Source organism: Camelina sativa, chromosome 1, assembly GCF_000633955.1.
Source record: "Camelina sativa cultivar DH55 chromosome 1, Cs, whole genome shotgun sequence".
NCBI classification, from domain to species: domain Eukaryota; kingdom Viridiplantae; phylum Streptophyta; class Magnoliopsida; order Brassicales; family Brassicaceae; genus Camelina; species Camelina sativa.
The window spans coordinates 3,320,815-3,334,810 of NC_025685.1; the positions used below are offsets into that span (position 1 = coordinate 3,320,815).

The window sequence follows — 13,996 nt, forward strand, 5'->3', positions numbered from 1 at the left end:
ATGGACATAAAAGTTTATGCGAAAACATGTTTGGTGTTGTTTCTTTATTTTCATGTTTTCATCACAACCCATATTCACGACTCTCACCACCTCTAACTCTCTGAAACCCAAATCACGTGACCATCGTCTGATTGTGGAAGACAGTTAGAACTAAACCTGAAAATTTGTATTGATATGTTTTTAATCAAAATAATTACAGGAAATTACTTTTGTTGAGCTTGCATAAGAAAGAATGCAGGAGCTGGTGCCATACATAAGTGTTTTTCTCATTTTTGTATTTTAAAGAATTAGAAAGCTCTTAACAAACTAAAGAAGTAAAAAAAATCTTTATTTGGTTTTCTTCCGTCAGTCTAATAACAATTTAAAAGAGATAAACGAAAAAACTCTACTATAATGTTAAAACCTCAAACCAAAAGCGTTGAATGATGTTGGTAGACCTCAATGCGACATCGCTTCATGACCCAACAATCTCCCAGCAAACACCCACACGGCCACAATCCTAAGCACTCCACAACGACCAAGCTGATATAACCGAAACCAAACGTAGCGGTAAGAGAGAAAGAGGGGTGACTACGTAGACGAAAACATTCGTTTGATTCCAGATTTCTGCTCTGTCGTTAGCCTTGACGGGAACTTAATGCTGAATTTGATTCTCAAGTTCCCTTTTTTCGATGGGTCTTTAGGGATTGGCATGCCTTCTCCTTTCACCACTTCTTCATAAGAAGGACTGATCACGCTGTTGATCGGAACCGTGACTGTTCTTCCATCCAAAGTCGTGACCTGAGCGGTGTAACCCGTAAGTGCTTCCACTAGAGGGATCTTCTGTGTGATCACAAGGTCATTCCCGTCTCGCTTGAAAACAGCATGTGGCTTCTCATCAACTATGAATACAAGATCTGACGGTATAATTCCTCGCTGCTCATTCCCTTTCTCTGGGAAGGTTATCTTTGTCCCTTTCTTCCACCCCGGCTTGATTTCTATTGTCAAAATCTCCTCAACTGTTGTCGGTCTCCTGCATCAGACCAAAGAATGCAATTTCAACTTGCATTACCAATAACAAGAACATCGAAGCACAAGAAGCAACTCTAATGTCCTCCACCTAATATGGATTATTCTCGGATGCACTCACTCTTCGTTGAATATACTTATTTATGTGCCCAAACGGAATTTACATAACCTCACTATATATACGAGTCCAACAGAACTTATCCAATGGCTAATGGCTAATGTCTACCATCACAAATTCCATGTAATTGTTCAATTCCAAATCTTTAGGATTTAAAACATGGCACAGAGAACAACACTAATATCGAACCTAGCAAGAAATTTGATGTTTTGGAACTTTAGATTCATAAGAAGGTGATTCTTGAGACTAAAATACATAAGAAGGGTGATTCATAAAACTCAAAACAAGGCAATGTAGGTGAAAAAACTGACCCGCTTGAATCGAGGACGTCTCTAGAGATCTTCATCTTCTTAGTGATTCCTTTGTAAAGATCCTCCAAACTACAAGGAAGTTGTCTCTCGATAGGGGCAGCTTTCCTAGGTGGAACATTCACATTCGAAGCAAAAACGTCTTCCGCAAAGCGAAACCCACCACCAGAGGGACCTGCACCACGTGAGTCTCCAAAGGAGGGTCTTGAGAAGCCAAAGAACTCCGAGAAGATGTCGTCAGCGCTTCTTCCGTTAAACCGGAATGAAGCCCCTCCATCTGAACCACCCGAAAACCCGCCTGCTCCTGGAGGCGGAGCCTGGCTACTTAGACCTTCTTCTCCGTATTGATCATAGATAGCTCGCTTTTGAGGATCACTCAAAACCTAAAAACGAATCCATAAGGAATGTAATCAAACACCAAAGATGATCAATTGTATTTACTTAATAGGCAGAGAAGCCACCATTACTGAATTGAGAAAAAACTACAACTGTTCGAATTCAAGCAAATAAAAGAATAGGAGTTGGTATAAGAGAATTGTACATCGTAAGCTTCAGAGATCTGCTTGAATTTGGCTTCGGCGTCGTTTTTGTTGTTAGGGTTCTTGTCAGGATGCCACTTCATGGCCAGTTTCCGATAAGCTTTCTTCAAGTCGTCGTCTTTTGCGTTCCGATCCACCTGAAGCAGCTTGTAGTAATCGACCCCCATTGCTATTACCTCTCCCTTCTTCTTCCTCTCTTCTTCTTTTGATTCGCCTCTTCGTCTTGTAAGTTTTCAATCGATGATGATCTTCCTCAATGGGGTTGATCGTTCCGTACCGGTTCGGATTTATAACGGAGAGACATCGGAAGATTTCCCGAATGGTTTGGTTCTTTTGTTTGGTCTTCACCGGTTTCTTTCGGTTCGGTATACCAATCTCACATAAAAATACAATAACACGGTGTCGTTAAGATAAAGTATTTAATGCCCAGTCAAGCTGTAAAGGGTGCCAAATAAATTATGAAATCTCTGAGGACTTAAAACGGAAATAAGTGTTCTTTATAATTGTCTAATTGGCAAGCAAAAGAAAAATATAAGAACAAACTATGATTGGTTAAATTTATCAAGAAATCCAAAAAAGTAAAGAGATGATGACACTTCTTCTTCCTTCTCAACCAAACCATATCCACAAGCCACCACTAGTACAATACCGACGCCTCCGAAAACCATACAGATTACCAGTAATCTCCGCCGCGGTGTCAGGTAAGCAGCTGATACTTTCCGGCAAGGTCCGGGCGGTGGAGCCGAAAGAAGCGAAGGCGGTTGTGGCGTCGGAGGGTTACATGCTCTTAGACGTGAGGCCGGCTTGGGAAAGAGAAAAGGCATGTGTGAAAGGGTCCTTACACGTGCCACTGTTCGTGGAGGATACTGACAATGGGCCGATTACGTTGATGAAGAAATGGATCCATTTGGGGTACATTGGGCTTTGGACAGGCCAGAGATTCACCATGTTCAATGACGAGTTCACCCTCCGTGTTGTGGAGGCTGTCCCGGACAAAGAGAGTAAAGTGCTTGTCGTGTGCGGTGAAGGACTCAGGTAACATAGCTAGAGATGTTTCATTTTGGTTTATCATTGACTTTGGTTAAGGTTCTGAGAGAAACTTATCAAACTTAAAATAGTGTAGTTAAAGATTCGATTTGATCATTAGAGAGTCTTGTAAATAGGCATTTTTTGGTTTAGGATTGTTAACATTATCCAAAATCAAACTGATTCAAATATCGGTTTGGTGTTGGTTGATTTGATAGAAATGATGGTTTATTCTTCATATCAATATCAGGTCGTTGATGGCTGTATCAAAGCTCTACGGAGAAGGTTACAAAAGCTTAGGGTGGTTAACCGGAGGGTTTAACCGAGTAACAGAAGGAGATTTTCCAGAGATCGAAGGAACCGAAGAGCTTCGGTTCGCGACGATAGGAGGTGCATCATACTATTTACTCAAACTACTTGTACTGTTGCAGTCTCTTGGCCAAAAGAGTAGTTAAAAATTGGTTATTGGAGACACTTTTTGTCCTTTAAAATTATGTCTGGTTTATTTAATTACAGATGTCTTTTTCACATTAATTGAAATATTTTGTCGGAATGATTTGCTTCGGACAGGACAGCTAATACAATCAATTTACGATTACACCCAAAGCCATTGCACTATTCTTCCCATGCAAATTATAAGTTTATAACACATAAATGAGGGTAACTGCGTAATTTACAAGAACGTTCATCTCCCAGTCCCAGGTCCCTCTTTCTCCTTCCTTCCCTCGTCTGGGTTCCGAGAGGGAAAAGAAAAACAAAAAAAAATCCAGATCTACTAAAAATCCCCAAAATTCAATATTCAAATTTGAAACTCCGAGAAAACCCTAGATTGTTTCAATTGGGGTTGCTGCATCTTCCCAAAAACTTCGTTACGGGATCCAAATCTCTCGAATTGGGGACATCGTACATTGCACACGATGGGCGATTTCAACCTCGCTCTCGTGATTGTCGCGATCGTTGTCTGCGTCATCGTATTCATCTCAAGCATCTATCTCCTCGTGAACTACCAGCATCCAGATGATGCAAACCAGGCTTATTTCCCCAAATTCGTCGTCGTTTTTGGCCTGTCGATAGCCATGATCTCGATTCTCATGTTACCGGCGGATGTGGCCAATCGGCATGCTTGTCGACATGCTATTTACAACGGCGCTTGTAATCTAACATTGCCAATGAAGGATCTTTGGCTTGCCATTTACATTGTTGACGCTATTCTCGTCTTCTTTGTCATCCCCTTCGCTATGTTTTTCTATGAAGGCGACCAGGATAAGTTCGTATTCTCGATGGAAATTGATTTTACTCTACATATTGTAACATGTTTTTGTTAATTGCTAACAGTTTTCTGTGTTTTACTCAGGACTCTAGGGAAGAGGATAAAAAGTGCCTTGCTTTGGGTGGTAACCACGGCTGTTGTTTGTGCTCTGGTGCTTGGAATTTTATACGGTTAGTTGTTCCTGTGTTGTTATATAACTTGTTTAGCTGGAGTGGTAATTGAAACCATTAGTGAGCTTGTAACATGGATGACTCTGATGTTGGTCACTACGATTTGACATCTTTTGTAAAGTTATTCCTAACACATAAATTTTTATTTCAGCTGATAAATTACCTGATTAGGGCTTGGGTTTGAATTTTGTCAGTCATGTGTTAGGAATAGCTTAGAGTAATTTACAAAAATAGCATCTTCATCTTACCTACAGAAGTAATCTCATTAACTTTACAAGGAGCCATTCATGCTTGTGTTTAGTTTCATATTCCTTGGATTTTCTTCTTCTTCTTATATTCTTTTACATCATATTAGGTGTCATTGGAAAGGTTGACTTCTCTGTCAGGCACTTGTCTTCTGCCACATCCACTTTCCCTACTTCGTGGCAATTTTCAAATACTCAACCATGCATCGGTAACACTGCTCGACAGGTAATGTTTGTCTCTTGATGGCAGAATTAGTATATCAAGAGTCATTAATGTCATAGAGAGTTTCAGCATGTAACATATTTCCTCTCTCTGGCTAATCAATGCAGTGCTCAGCATTTACAGCTAATCCCGCATCTGAGAAAACATGGACCATGCGTACTACTTTTCCAGAATATGTTGTTGCCCTTGCGACAATTGTTGGCTCAGTTCTTTTTACGGTATGAGCATTGTTCTATCAAGTTGAAAAGTGCATTGTTTGCTTTGGAAGGATATATAACCTGTCTTATATTGTTGACTTCTCATTGACTAACCACAAACTCTCAACAAATGAAATGCATGGCAATCTCTAATTCTGTATCCATTGAAGTATTATGATGTTTGATTTATACATTCCCGTAGGAAAAAAATTAATTCTTCTCTCAAATATTTTTAGATATTTGGTGGTGTTGGTATTGCATGTCTACCATTGGGACTTATCACTGCATTCATCAGGCGTCCAAAAGCTGTTATCACTAGATCACAATATATAAAGGTCTGGTTTTGTTCTTCTCTGGAAGCATCTTTTCTAGATCTTGAAATCCACTGTCTCTTGCTTGGTTAACTCCATAACTGTTATACAGGAGGCAACCGAACTAGGTAAAAAGGCAAGAGAACTAAAGAAAGCAGCTGATGGACTTCATCAGGAAGAAAGAAGTGGTGCTAAGGGCAAGAAATGGAGGAAAAATGTGAAAGCAGTTGAAAAGGTACATTATTTATCTCAAGTTTCAGTATCTTATTTAATTTTGGTTTTGTATGTAGAAACTTGGAAAGTTTGCCTATTGATACTGCTCCCTGACTTGTAAAGAAACTTTGGTTGTGTGTGGAGTTATGGGAAATGACAATTTGTAGTGAAAAGCTACTGAGATAGTAGAATTGGTTATGATAGTCATTAAATACTTTGCTTGATTGTGGATTTAATTTGTGTCCCCTCAATCCTATAATTGAATGTGGTAACCTTGCAGGAGTTGCTCCAATTGGAGGAAGATGTGAACCTCTTAGAAGAGATGTATCCACAAGGAGAACAGGTAAGACGAGTGTACCTTAGAACTTAATCTATAATCTTTTTGTTGTTCAACTATTTTATTCCCTAGAACTTTATTCCAGGCAGAAACAGCATGGGCTTTCACTGTGCTTGGATACTTGGCCAAGTTTATTCTTGGAATCTTGGGGTTAGTGATCTAAGCAAAGAATCTTGTTTGCATTTTTTTTTCAATACAGCCTTATTTGTTAACTGTTATATCATCATGCGTAATGCATACAGTTCTTGCATATTTAGGTTTTTGCACTCTTAGCGTCTTTTCAAATGGCAATTTTTTTTTTGTCTTTGTAGATTGATCGTTTCCATTGCTTGGGTTGCACACATCATCATATATTTACTCGTCGACCCTCCTCTCTCCCCTTTTCTTAACGNTGCTCCCTGACTTGTAAAGAAACTTTGGTTGTGTGTGGAGTTATGGGAAATGACAATTTGTAGTGAAAAGCTACTGAGATAGTAGAATTGGTTATGATAGTCATTAAATACTTTGCTTGATTGTGGATTTAATTTGTGTCCCCTCAATCCTATAATTGAATGTGGTAACCTTGCAGGAGTTGCTCCAATTGGAGGAAGATGTGAACCTCTTAGAAGAGATGTATCCACAAGGAGAACAGGTAAGACGAGTGTACCTTAGAACTTAATCTATAATCTTTTTGTTGTTCAACTATTTTATTCCCTAGAACTTTATTCCAGGCAGAAACAGCATGGGCTTTCACTGTGCTTGGATACTTGGCCAAGTTTATTCTTGGAATCTTGGGGTTAGTGATCTAAGCAAAGAATCTTGTTTGCATTTTTTTTTCAATACAGCCTTATTTGTTAACTGTTATATCATCATGCGTAATGCATACAGTTCTTGCATATTTAGGTTTTTGCACTCTTAGCGTCTTTTCAAATGGCAATTTTTTTTTTGTCTTTGTAGATTGATCGTTTCCATTGCTTGGGTTGCACACATCATCATATATTTACTCGTCGACCCTCCTCTCTCCCCTTTTCTTAACGAGGTTTTCATTAAGCTTGATGATGTCTGGGGTAAGTTCTTACTTCTGTTCGTGTTATCCTATATAAGGCTAATTTTTTATATATCTGACTGACTCCATGCTGGGATGTGTGGAAATCTCCAGGTCTTTTAGGCACTGCTGCCTTTGCTTTCTTCTGTTTCTACCTTCTACTTGCTGTTATCGCTGGGGCAATGATGCTGGGTTTGAAGCTGGTCTTCATTACCATTCATCCAATGAAGTAATTTTATCTCACGAGTTTAAGTGTTAAAACAGTCTTTGGCTGTTTTCTAATGTCATTCGTAATCTTTTTCTTTGATTTTCTGATTGGCCATATCAACATTATTTCAGATGGGGAGCTACTCTAATGAACTCTTTCCTCTTCAATGTTGGGCTCATTCTTCTTTGTTCAATCAGGTAGGTCTCTCCGACCTCTGTATTTGATGGGATCAAGTTCACTCTGATAAATGGATTTAGAGCAAGCGTGTTTACGTACATGCATTTACAACTCAGTGTTGTCGTGCCATCACCAAAACTAATCTCCTTTTTGCCTAATGCCTAAATCAAAGTTGATAACTACTTTACTCATGCTCTTCGGTACCCTTCATTGTCTCTTGGACGTCAAACCAAGACATTTTGACTAAATTCCAGCTCCCACCTTCACAATTATATTTTGTTAATCCTCACAGTCTGAGTAATGCGGTTCATATAAAATGCAGTGTGATTCAATTTTGTGCCACTGCATTTGGATATTACGCTCAAGCCACTGCTGCCCAGGAGATCTTTGGTCACACATTGCAGTCCCTTAGAGGAATTAAGTACCTCTACAAGTAAGTAGAAATGGTTTAGCATATGGTAGTCGGATGTTGTTATATTCGTAACTAGTCATATTGAGCGATCGAGATTGTAAATTTCAGGTACAATGTGTTCCAAATCGGGTTTGTTATCCTGGCTGGACTAACCTTCCTATATTACATTGCTTTTGTAAGTCTTCTTTGATGTTACCCCTCAGTTTTGTCTTCTGTATAATTATCTGAGGAATCATATCTTCTTTTGTGTTTTGGCAGGGATGGAGGAGAAAAAAACCCAGCGGCCGTTTCCAGCTCTCTACTTAAAAGTATAACTTTTTCTTTGCTTAACATTTGTGGTTATTCGAGATTTTCCTTCACCGAGATCTTTATTGAGTGCTGTCGACAAAGTTTCTGCTTGTTTCCGGATCATCATCGATTCCGGAAGTATCCGGAGACTCTGCTTCTGAGATTTATATTCCCTGAATGTATTTTTATTTTACTTGTGTTTGTGCAACAGTACTAGTTGTCCTGTCTTGGTCTATTGTACTGTTTTGGATGCGATTAATGTAATCATATTTTTCTAATGAGAAGCCATGTTCGAATTTCACAAGACGTCGTAGCCCAGCCGGAGACTTTATTTGTGGTTTGAGAGAATTGTAAACCGTATCAATTGTTTTGGATTAGGTTAAGTTAACCGAACCGGATTATCAAAATTCAAAGATTATAGGGTGATGATAGGCAAGGACAAGTGGACTTGCGTTAGGGACATTGTGCAGCTGAAGTGACAAGTGGCGTCGTATAAGAGTGGCCAATAGCCTCTTTTGCCCAATCAGCTTCTTGCCTCATCTAAACTCACTCTCTCTGAAGATTCTTAAAAGACAGGGATAGATAACGCTAGCTTCTTAACAAGATAAGGCAGAGTTTATTTCTATCCGTCAGATGGATTTGTTTCCCCATCCAACCGTCGAGATACGTTCTCTGAGATCTCCCAAGTTTTCATCTGATCCCACACATATACAGGCCACTTAAAAACTCCATTTGATTTGTAATCTTTTACAGAAAAAAAAAAAAATCAACACACAGCAAAACAAACGACGCCGGAGATGGCCGCCACTTCAACAGCCGTCGCCGCTGCTTCTTCTTCAATCATGGGTACACGGGTGGTTTCCGACATCCACTCCGGTTCAAGCAGGTTCACAGCCCGGTTCGGATTCGGAACCAAGAAAGCTGCTCCCAAAAAGGCTAAGAAGGTTATCACTGACCGGCCTCTATGGTTCCCAGGCGCACAGTCCCCTGAATATCTCGACGGTTCGCTTGTCGGAGACTACGGGTTCGACCCTTTCGGTTTAGGTAAACCGGCGGAGTACCTCCAGTTTGATCTCGACTCCCTGGACCAGAATCTTGCCAAGAACTTGTACGGAGAGGTGATCGGGACACGTACCGAGGAGGTGGACCCCAAATCGACGCCGTTTCAGCCCTACAGTGAAGTCTTCGGGCTCCAGAGATTCAGAGAATGTGAGCTGATTCACGGTCGGTGGGCTATGCTCGCCACTCTTGGTGCTCTCACCGTGGAATGGCTCACCGGTGTTACTTGGCAAGACGCCGGCAAGGTATTGCCTCTTTCTTTCTTTCTCGTCGCTTTTTTTTTGGTAGCGTTTGCGTTTGGACATTTTGTGTGATTGTTATTGTTTTACCAGGTTGAGCTAGTGGATGGGTCGTCTTACTTAGGACAACCATTGCCCTTCTCCATCTCGACATTGATCTGGATCGAAGTGTTAGTGGTCGGCTACATTGAGTTCCAACGAAACGCTGAGCTGGACTCGGAGAAGCGTTTGTACCCAGGAGGCAAGTTCTTTGACCCGTTAGGACTGGCGTCTGACCCAGAGAAGAAGGCTCAGCTTCAGCTAGCTGAGATCAAACATGCTCGTTTAGCCATGGTTGCCTTCTTGGGTTTCGCTGTTCAGGCTGCTGCAACGGGTAAAGGACCGCTCAACAACTGGGCGACTCACCTTAGTGACCCGCTTCACACCACCATTATTGATACCTTCTCTTCCTCTTGATGTGGTGGCTTTTAGCTCCTATTGTCATGTAATGGTGTAATGTCGTTATCTTAAAGAAAATTTGGCACCTTTTGTAATGTATAAACGAGTTCTGATATCTCTCACAGTTTGCGTTTGAGTAGATGGTCATTGATGAGTAATGAGCGTTTACTTTATAATGCTGTCGAAATTGATCACCGATAAGTGGATGATTCCATTAACCGAAAAAAGAAGTTTTTTTTTTCTTCTACATAGTAAAAAAAAATAAGACACGGCTTCAATACAGAGATAGCAACGAGCAATATAAAAGCAATTTCCCAAAAACCCCCTTAACCACTATCCCACATCATTCGACAGAGGAAAGAGGACGACCCATAACCATTCTTTGAACCTTTACTCAAAACAATAACGACCGAGAGAGAGAGAGAGAGACGACACGAGTAGTGATGATGAAAAGGCATACAATTATGACGAGATCATGAGCCTTGCGATCATTCCTTGAGTCCAGCGTGCAGTGACCTTGAGATCTTCATCCTCTGATTGGAGACACTCATTGAGGAACTCACCACAGAAGGTGAAGTTTCTGAACAACTGCTTTGTGTTCTCTCCTACAACATCCGCAAGATCACCCATTGCTGCAACCGCTGCTTTTGTCACGCTCTCATCCCTGCTCCCAAAACATAACCCAGCAATAAGTTTAAACGGAGTACTGAAACCAATAATATATAATACAAATTGATTATCTTATTGAAAACATACAGTACACATTACCTTAGGGAATCTTTGGACACTACTTCAACAAACTGCAAGAGATGCTGAGCGTAGGGTATCATGAGGTCGGCTTTTGTGTCCTTGAACCCTTGTAGTATCCCTGAGTATGCCTCAAAGATGCTTCTCCGGAGTTGGCTCGCATAATCCATAAGCTCCTCGTCAAGCGTGTCCATCTGAGCACACACCTGAGCAGCTCCTTGCATGATTTGAATGGCTGGAGCTACATACCTTTCAAAATGAGCATCAATCGCCAGAGCAATATCTCCGAAGCATGAGAATATTGGAGGCTTCACCGATCTGTGGAGTGCATCACTTTGAAGGTTTTGGATAAGGAGACCCATGATCTGATCGCAAAAAGGTAGGACTTTTTCATCCAGGGCACGGCAAATGTCACCAATCACTCCTACGGTGATTGAGCAGACTTGGTATTCTTCGAAATTCTGCAGTCCCATCTGGAGATATTTGAAGAGCTCAGGCATGTATTTCACAAACTCAGCTCCAGTCGCGTAGGCAAGAGCACCAATTGCAAGCATGGCTTCTTCGTGGACACTTGAACTATGGCATCCGAACACCCTTAGGAACAGCCTCATGATGTCATCTGCGTTCTGCATAATGATGGGTCTCGTGTCATCCGAGCCACTCAGCTTCTGGATTATGACTTGGAGAACACCACAAAGAGAAGCCTGGAGTTCTGCTTGCTTCTCACGGTCATCAGTTGATATTATAGGGAGGTCCATCGTCTCAGCTAGTTTTTTCATGATGGCAGGGAGGAGATGTGCTATGATACTCGAGGCCTCTGAAAGGTTTGAACACCGGACAACCTCGTTTAAGGTTTCATACGCAGCACCTCTTAGCTTAGACTCCGCCCCATCGGTACGCTCAGCCGCTGCAAGCAGATGTGTGATGATCTCCGTAAGATAAGGAGAGAGAATAGACGAACTTGCTCCAGAGTCTTCATATCCCTGTGCAAGATTGTATATTGCTCCACACACCTTCTCTGCCACATTTGGCACATCTTTAATCGATTCTAGTAATACACCCACAATTCTAGGGAGGTTTTCGGGTGATATAACAGAGAAACCACTTTCTGGGGAGTGCAAAAACTCAAAGATACGGCTCAGAGTCCAAGCAGTTGTGTCCCTGACATGGTTATTACCATCTTTGGTTGCGGTAAGGAGGAATTCTAAGCCAGCAGCAACCATCGGGGCAAGTTTATCAATTGTTGGGCCCTCCAAAATTGATCCAAAAGCATAAGTGGCTGCCTCCCGGCTTCGCCAATCTGGCGAGCTTATGTTTCTCTCAACAAAAGGCATCACAAGAGGGACTACACCATCTCCAACCGTTCTGGCAACGAGGCCAAGGCATGTCCCACCAGCCATAGATATGTTCCAGACATCGTCGTCGTGATCCTGATCCTCTTCCTGCTTTTGCAGAGTTTCTAGCAACATTTGAACTAAATGGGGAAGAGCCTTCTCTATGAAACAAGAATGGGGAGGGGATGAGTCACCGCTATCAGGACTGTCATACTCTTGACGGTCGATCTCTTCATCACAGATGGAACTCCAGAACTCGATTGCTTGGAGGGCAACACTCTCTTCATCTCCTTTTACAGCATTTGATGTGAGCTCAAAGAGTGTTTGCATGTATTGCTCCAGCACCTCGTAGTATGTTGATGCAATGGAGACAAGGCACTCGAATGCAGCTTGCCTGATCTCTGCCTCCTTGGAGCATGCAGTCTCGCATACCATCTTCATGATGTAAGTTCTCTCCATTTCATTCTCAAAATTAGTTTGGGAGAAATCCAGGGCATTCAACAGTGCCTTTGTTGCTGCAAGACGAACTTCTGCGGTATTTTCAGACTGGTTCATGCCCTGCACAACTGCTGTAAGGACAGAATTCACTTCATCTTGCACAAGATCATGATGTGATATCTCTTCACAGACATAACCAAGAGTTTCTAAGGTTGACTGCTTCAAGTGTGCGGGACTGCCTTGCTGGGTCATATTGTTAAGAAGCGATCCAACAAGTTCAGGCCACTGCTTCTGAGGAATTTCGATGGAGGCTACCTTAGCAATAACCTGAGCTGAAGTATGCCTGGCCTCAAGGATAGATGAGCCAAGAGTTCTTAGCAACTGTTCCTTGATCTGGGATTTAAGAGCAACTTCGATAGCAAACCATTGCTTCACTAGATGATCTTTTGTGGCAGAATCTTTAGCATCAAGAGAATTCTTTAGCAGGATGCCAGCAAGTCGACGGGATTCAGAAGGTTTATCATCGCTAGCAAGCTCAAAAGACAAGGATAGTAAGAACTGCGGCAAGTTCTGCTCTTGGAATTGCCTGAGACTACCCTCTGCTTCAGTACGGATCCTTGCATCAGCTGACTGGGCAGCCAGTAGAAACTGAGTGATCTCCATAGCCATTATTCTATCTGCGTAACAAAGACATGTACAAGAGAATCAGCGGCAAAACATTGTAAATAGAAACACAACGCAAAACAAAAGTAAAAGCTACAGAACAAAGTAAAGGTTAACTATTAAAAAAGGCAATAGTACTATACAAACCATCCCTCAGGTTCAAAATCGAAGAGCCCAAACAAACAACAAGGTTAAATACGTTGAACCATATGTAAAGTAATATCCATACTCTTGAGAAAACAAATCCCAATTAAAAAAAAAAAAAAACCCAAACCAAAGTTGACGCAGCGTTTACTTAAAACTCAGGAAGAAGACGATGTCTATTAGAATTGAAAGAAGGAAGAAAAAATGAGTGGCGAATCAAAGCGAGCGAGCGAGTAAGTAACTAGTTTCAAAACCCTAGATGTAGTGACACCCAAAACAAAATCAGAAATCATAGATCTATTGAGAAAATAAGCAAAATCCAGAACTCAATACACAGTTCAATCAAGAGACTTACACGGAAATTTAAGGTTTTATTCGCCTGTGAAAACGCGTAAGCGCTAGGGTTTATCGCTTCAATCCAAACCCCTCTCACTGCAAATTTTTAATCGAGGAAATAAACTTCTCCAAGACGCCGCTCGAAGCAGGGGCAAAAACCTCTGGATCAGAATAACCCTAGAGTTGCGGAGAGAGAGAGAGTACTTTAGAAGAAAACTGGGGAAGGAGGCAGAGAGAGAGAGATATGGAGAGACTGAAGAGAGATGAATTTTCGAATAAAAGGAAGGAGCGGGTGGGGAGGGGAAGAAGGGCAAAGCAAAAGCTCATTACACCTTATTTCTTAATTCACCCCATAATTATTACTTATTTTAGCGTTAACCCCTGAAGTTTCCAATATTTTTGTTTTGTTACCTTAAACTTTAATAAATCATCCGTCTTACATCTCAAAATTCTTTTGAATCGTCGGAAACTTGTGGGCGTATTTGCATTTGATACTAGAGTATAAGCATTCCATTTAATTTTAA

At 41.3% G+C, this 13,996-nt stretch overlaps 5 protein-coding genes across 5 annotated transcripts; 3 read left to right on the plus strand and 2 right to left on the minus strand.

Annotated features, from left to right (window-relative positions):
* Positions 312–2,258, minus strand: LOC104746662 (dnaJ homolog subfamily B member 1-like). The gene is made up of 3 exons (XM_010468218.2): positions 1,976–2,258; positions 1,438–1,817; positions 312–1,012 (listed from the first exon to the last, which is right to left on the minus strand). Exons 1-3 carry the CDS (start codon positions 2,138–2,140, stop codon positions 571–573), a joined length of 987 nt encoding a protein of 328 aa, XP_010466520.1. The 5' UTR covers positions 2,141–2,258; the 3' UTR covers positions 312–570.
* Positions 2,502–3,552, plus strand: LOC104746760 (rhodanese-like domain-containing protein 10). The gene is made up of 2 exons (XM_010468308.2): positions 2,502–3,008; positions 3,250–3,552. The coding sequence occupies exons 1-2, from the start codon at positions 2,560–2,562 to the stop codon at positions 3,452–3,454; spliced, it is 654 nt and encodes a 217-aa protein (XP_010466610.1). The 5' UTR covers positions 2,502–2,559; the 3' UTR covers positions 3,455–3,552.
* Positions 3,698–8,375, plus strand: LOC104746843 (LIMR family protein At3g08930-like). The gene is made up of 14 exons (XM_010468415.2): positions 3,698–4,266; positions 4,354–4,439; positions 4,795–4,910; positions 5,015–5,125; positions 5,341–5,439; positions 5,528–5,650; positions 5,909–5,971; positions 6,051–6,115; positions 6,902–7,011; positions 7,104–7,218; positions 7,329–7,394; positions 7,697–7,807; positions 7,895–7,961; positions 8,045–8,375. The coding sequence occupies exons 1-14, from the start codon at positions 3,917–3,919 to the stop codon at positions 8,090–8,092; spliced, it is 1,530 nt and encodes a 509-aa protein (XP_010466717.1). The 5' UTR covers positions 3,698–3,916; the 3' UTR covers positions 8,093–8,375.
* On the plus strand, positions 8,816–9,968 carry LOC104746930 (chlorophyll a-b binding protein CP29.2, chloroplastic). The gene is made up of 2 exons (XM_010468512.2): positions 8,816–9,378; positions 9,466–9,968. The coding sequence occupies exons 1-2, from the start codon at positions 8,872–8,874 to the stop codon at positions 9,826–9,828; spliced, it is 870 nt and encodes a 289-aa protein (XP_010466814.1). The 5' UTR covers positions 8,816–8,871; the 3' UTR covers positions 9,829–9,968.
* On the minus strand, positions 9,998–13,749 carry LOC104747012 (importin subunit beta-1-like). The gene is made up of 3 exons (XM_010468607.2): positions 13,492–13,749; positions 10,579–13,006; positions 9,998–10,474 (listed from the first exon to the last, which is right to left on the minus strand). Exons 2-3 carry the CDS (start codon positions 12,996–12,998, stop codon positions 10,273–10,275), a joined length of 2,622 nt encoding a protein of 873 aa, XP_010466909.1. The 5' UTR covers positions 12,999–13,006; positions 13,492–13,749; the 3' UTR covers positions 9,998–10,272.

Excerpts from the sequence above, each read along its gene's own strand:
- LOC104746843 (XM_010468415.2), top strand. The coding sequence starts at position 3,917 with ATGGGCGATTTCAACCTCGCTCTCGTGATTGTCGCGATCGTTGTCTGC. Across the intron at positions 7,395-7,696 it reads ATTCTTCTTTGTTCAATCAG|TGTGATTCAATTTTGTGCCA; the intron begins GTAGGTCTCTCC and ends TATAAAATGCAG. Across the intron at positions 7,962-8,044 it reads TCCTATATTACATTGCTTTT|GGATGGAGGAGAAAAAAACC; the intron begins GTAAGTCTTCTT and ends GTGTTTTGGCAG.
- LOC104747012 (XM_010468607.2), bottom strand. The coding sequence starts at position 12,998 with ATGGCTATGGAGATCACTCAGTTTCTACTGGCTGCCCAGTCAGCTGAT. Across the intron at positions 10,475-10,578 it reads GTGTCCAAAGATTCCCTAAG|GGATGAGAGCGTGACAAAAG; the intron begins GTAATGTGTACT and ends TTTTGGGAGCAG.
- LOC104746662 (XM_010468218.2), bottom strand. The coding sequence starts at position 2,140 with ATGGGGGTCGATTACTACAAGCTGCTTCAGGTGGATCGGAACGCAAAA. Across the intron at positions 1,818-1,975 it reads AGATCTCTGAAGCTTACGAT|GTTTTGAGTGATCCTCAAAA; the intron begins GTACAATTCTCT and ends ATTCGTTTTTAG. Across the intron at positions 1,013-1,437 it reads GACGTCCTCGATTCAAGCGG|GAGACCGACAACAGTTGAGG; the intron begins GTCAGTTTTTTC and ends GGTCTGATGCAG.
- LOC104746760 (XM_010468308.2), top strand. The coding sequence starts at position 2,560 with ATGATGACACTTCTTCTTCCTTCTCAACCAAACCATATCCACAAGCCA. Across the intron at positions 3,009-3,249 it reads GTGTGCGGTGAAGGACTCAG|GTCGTTGATGGCTGTATCAA; the intron begins GTAACATAGCTA and ends TATCAATATCAG.
- LOC104746930 (XM_010468512.2), top strand. The coding sequence starts at position 8,872 with ATGGCCGCCACTTCAACAGCCGTCGCCGCTGCTTCTTCTTCAATCATG. Across the intron at positions 9,379-9,465 it reads CTTGGCAAGACGCCGGCAAG|GTTGAGCTAGTGGATGGGTC; the intron begins GTATTGCCTCTT and ends TTGTTTTACCAG.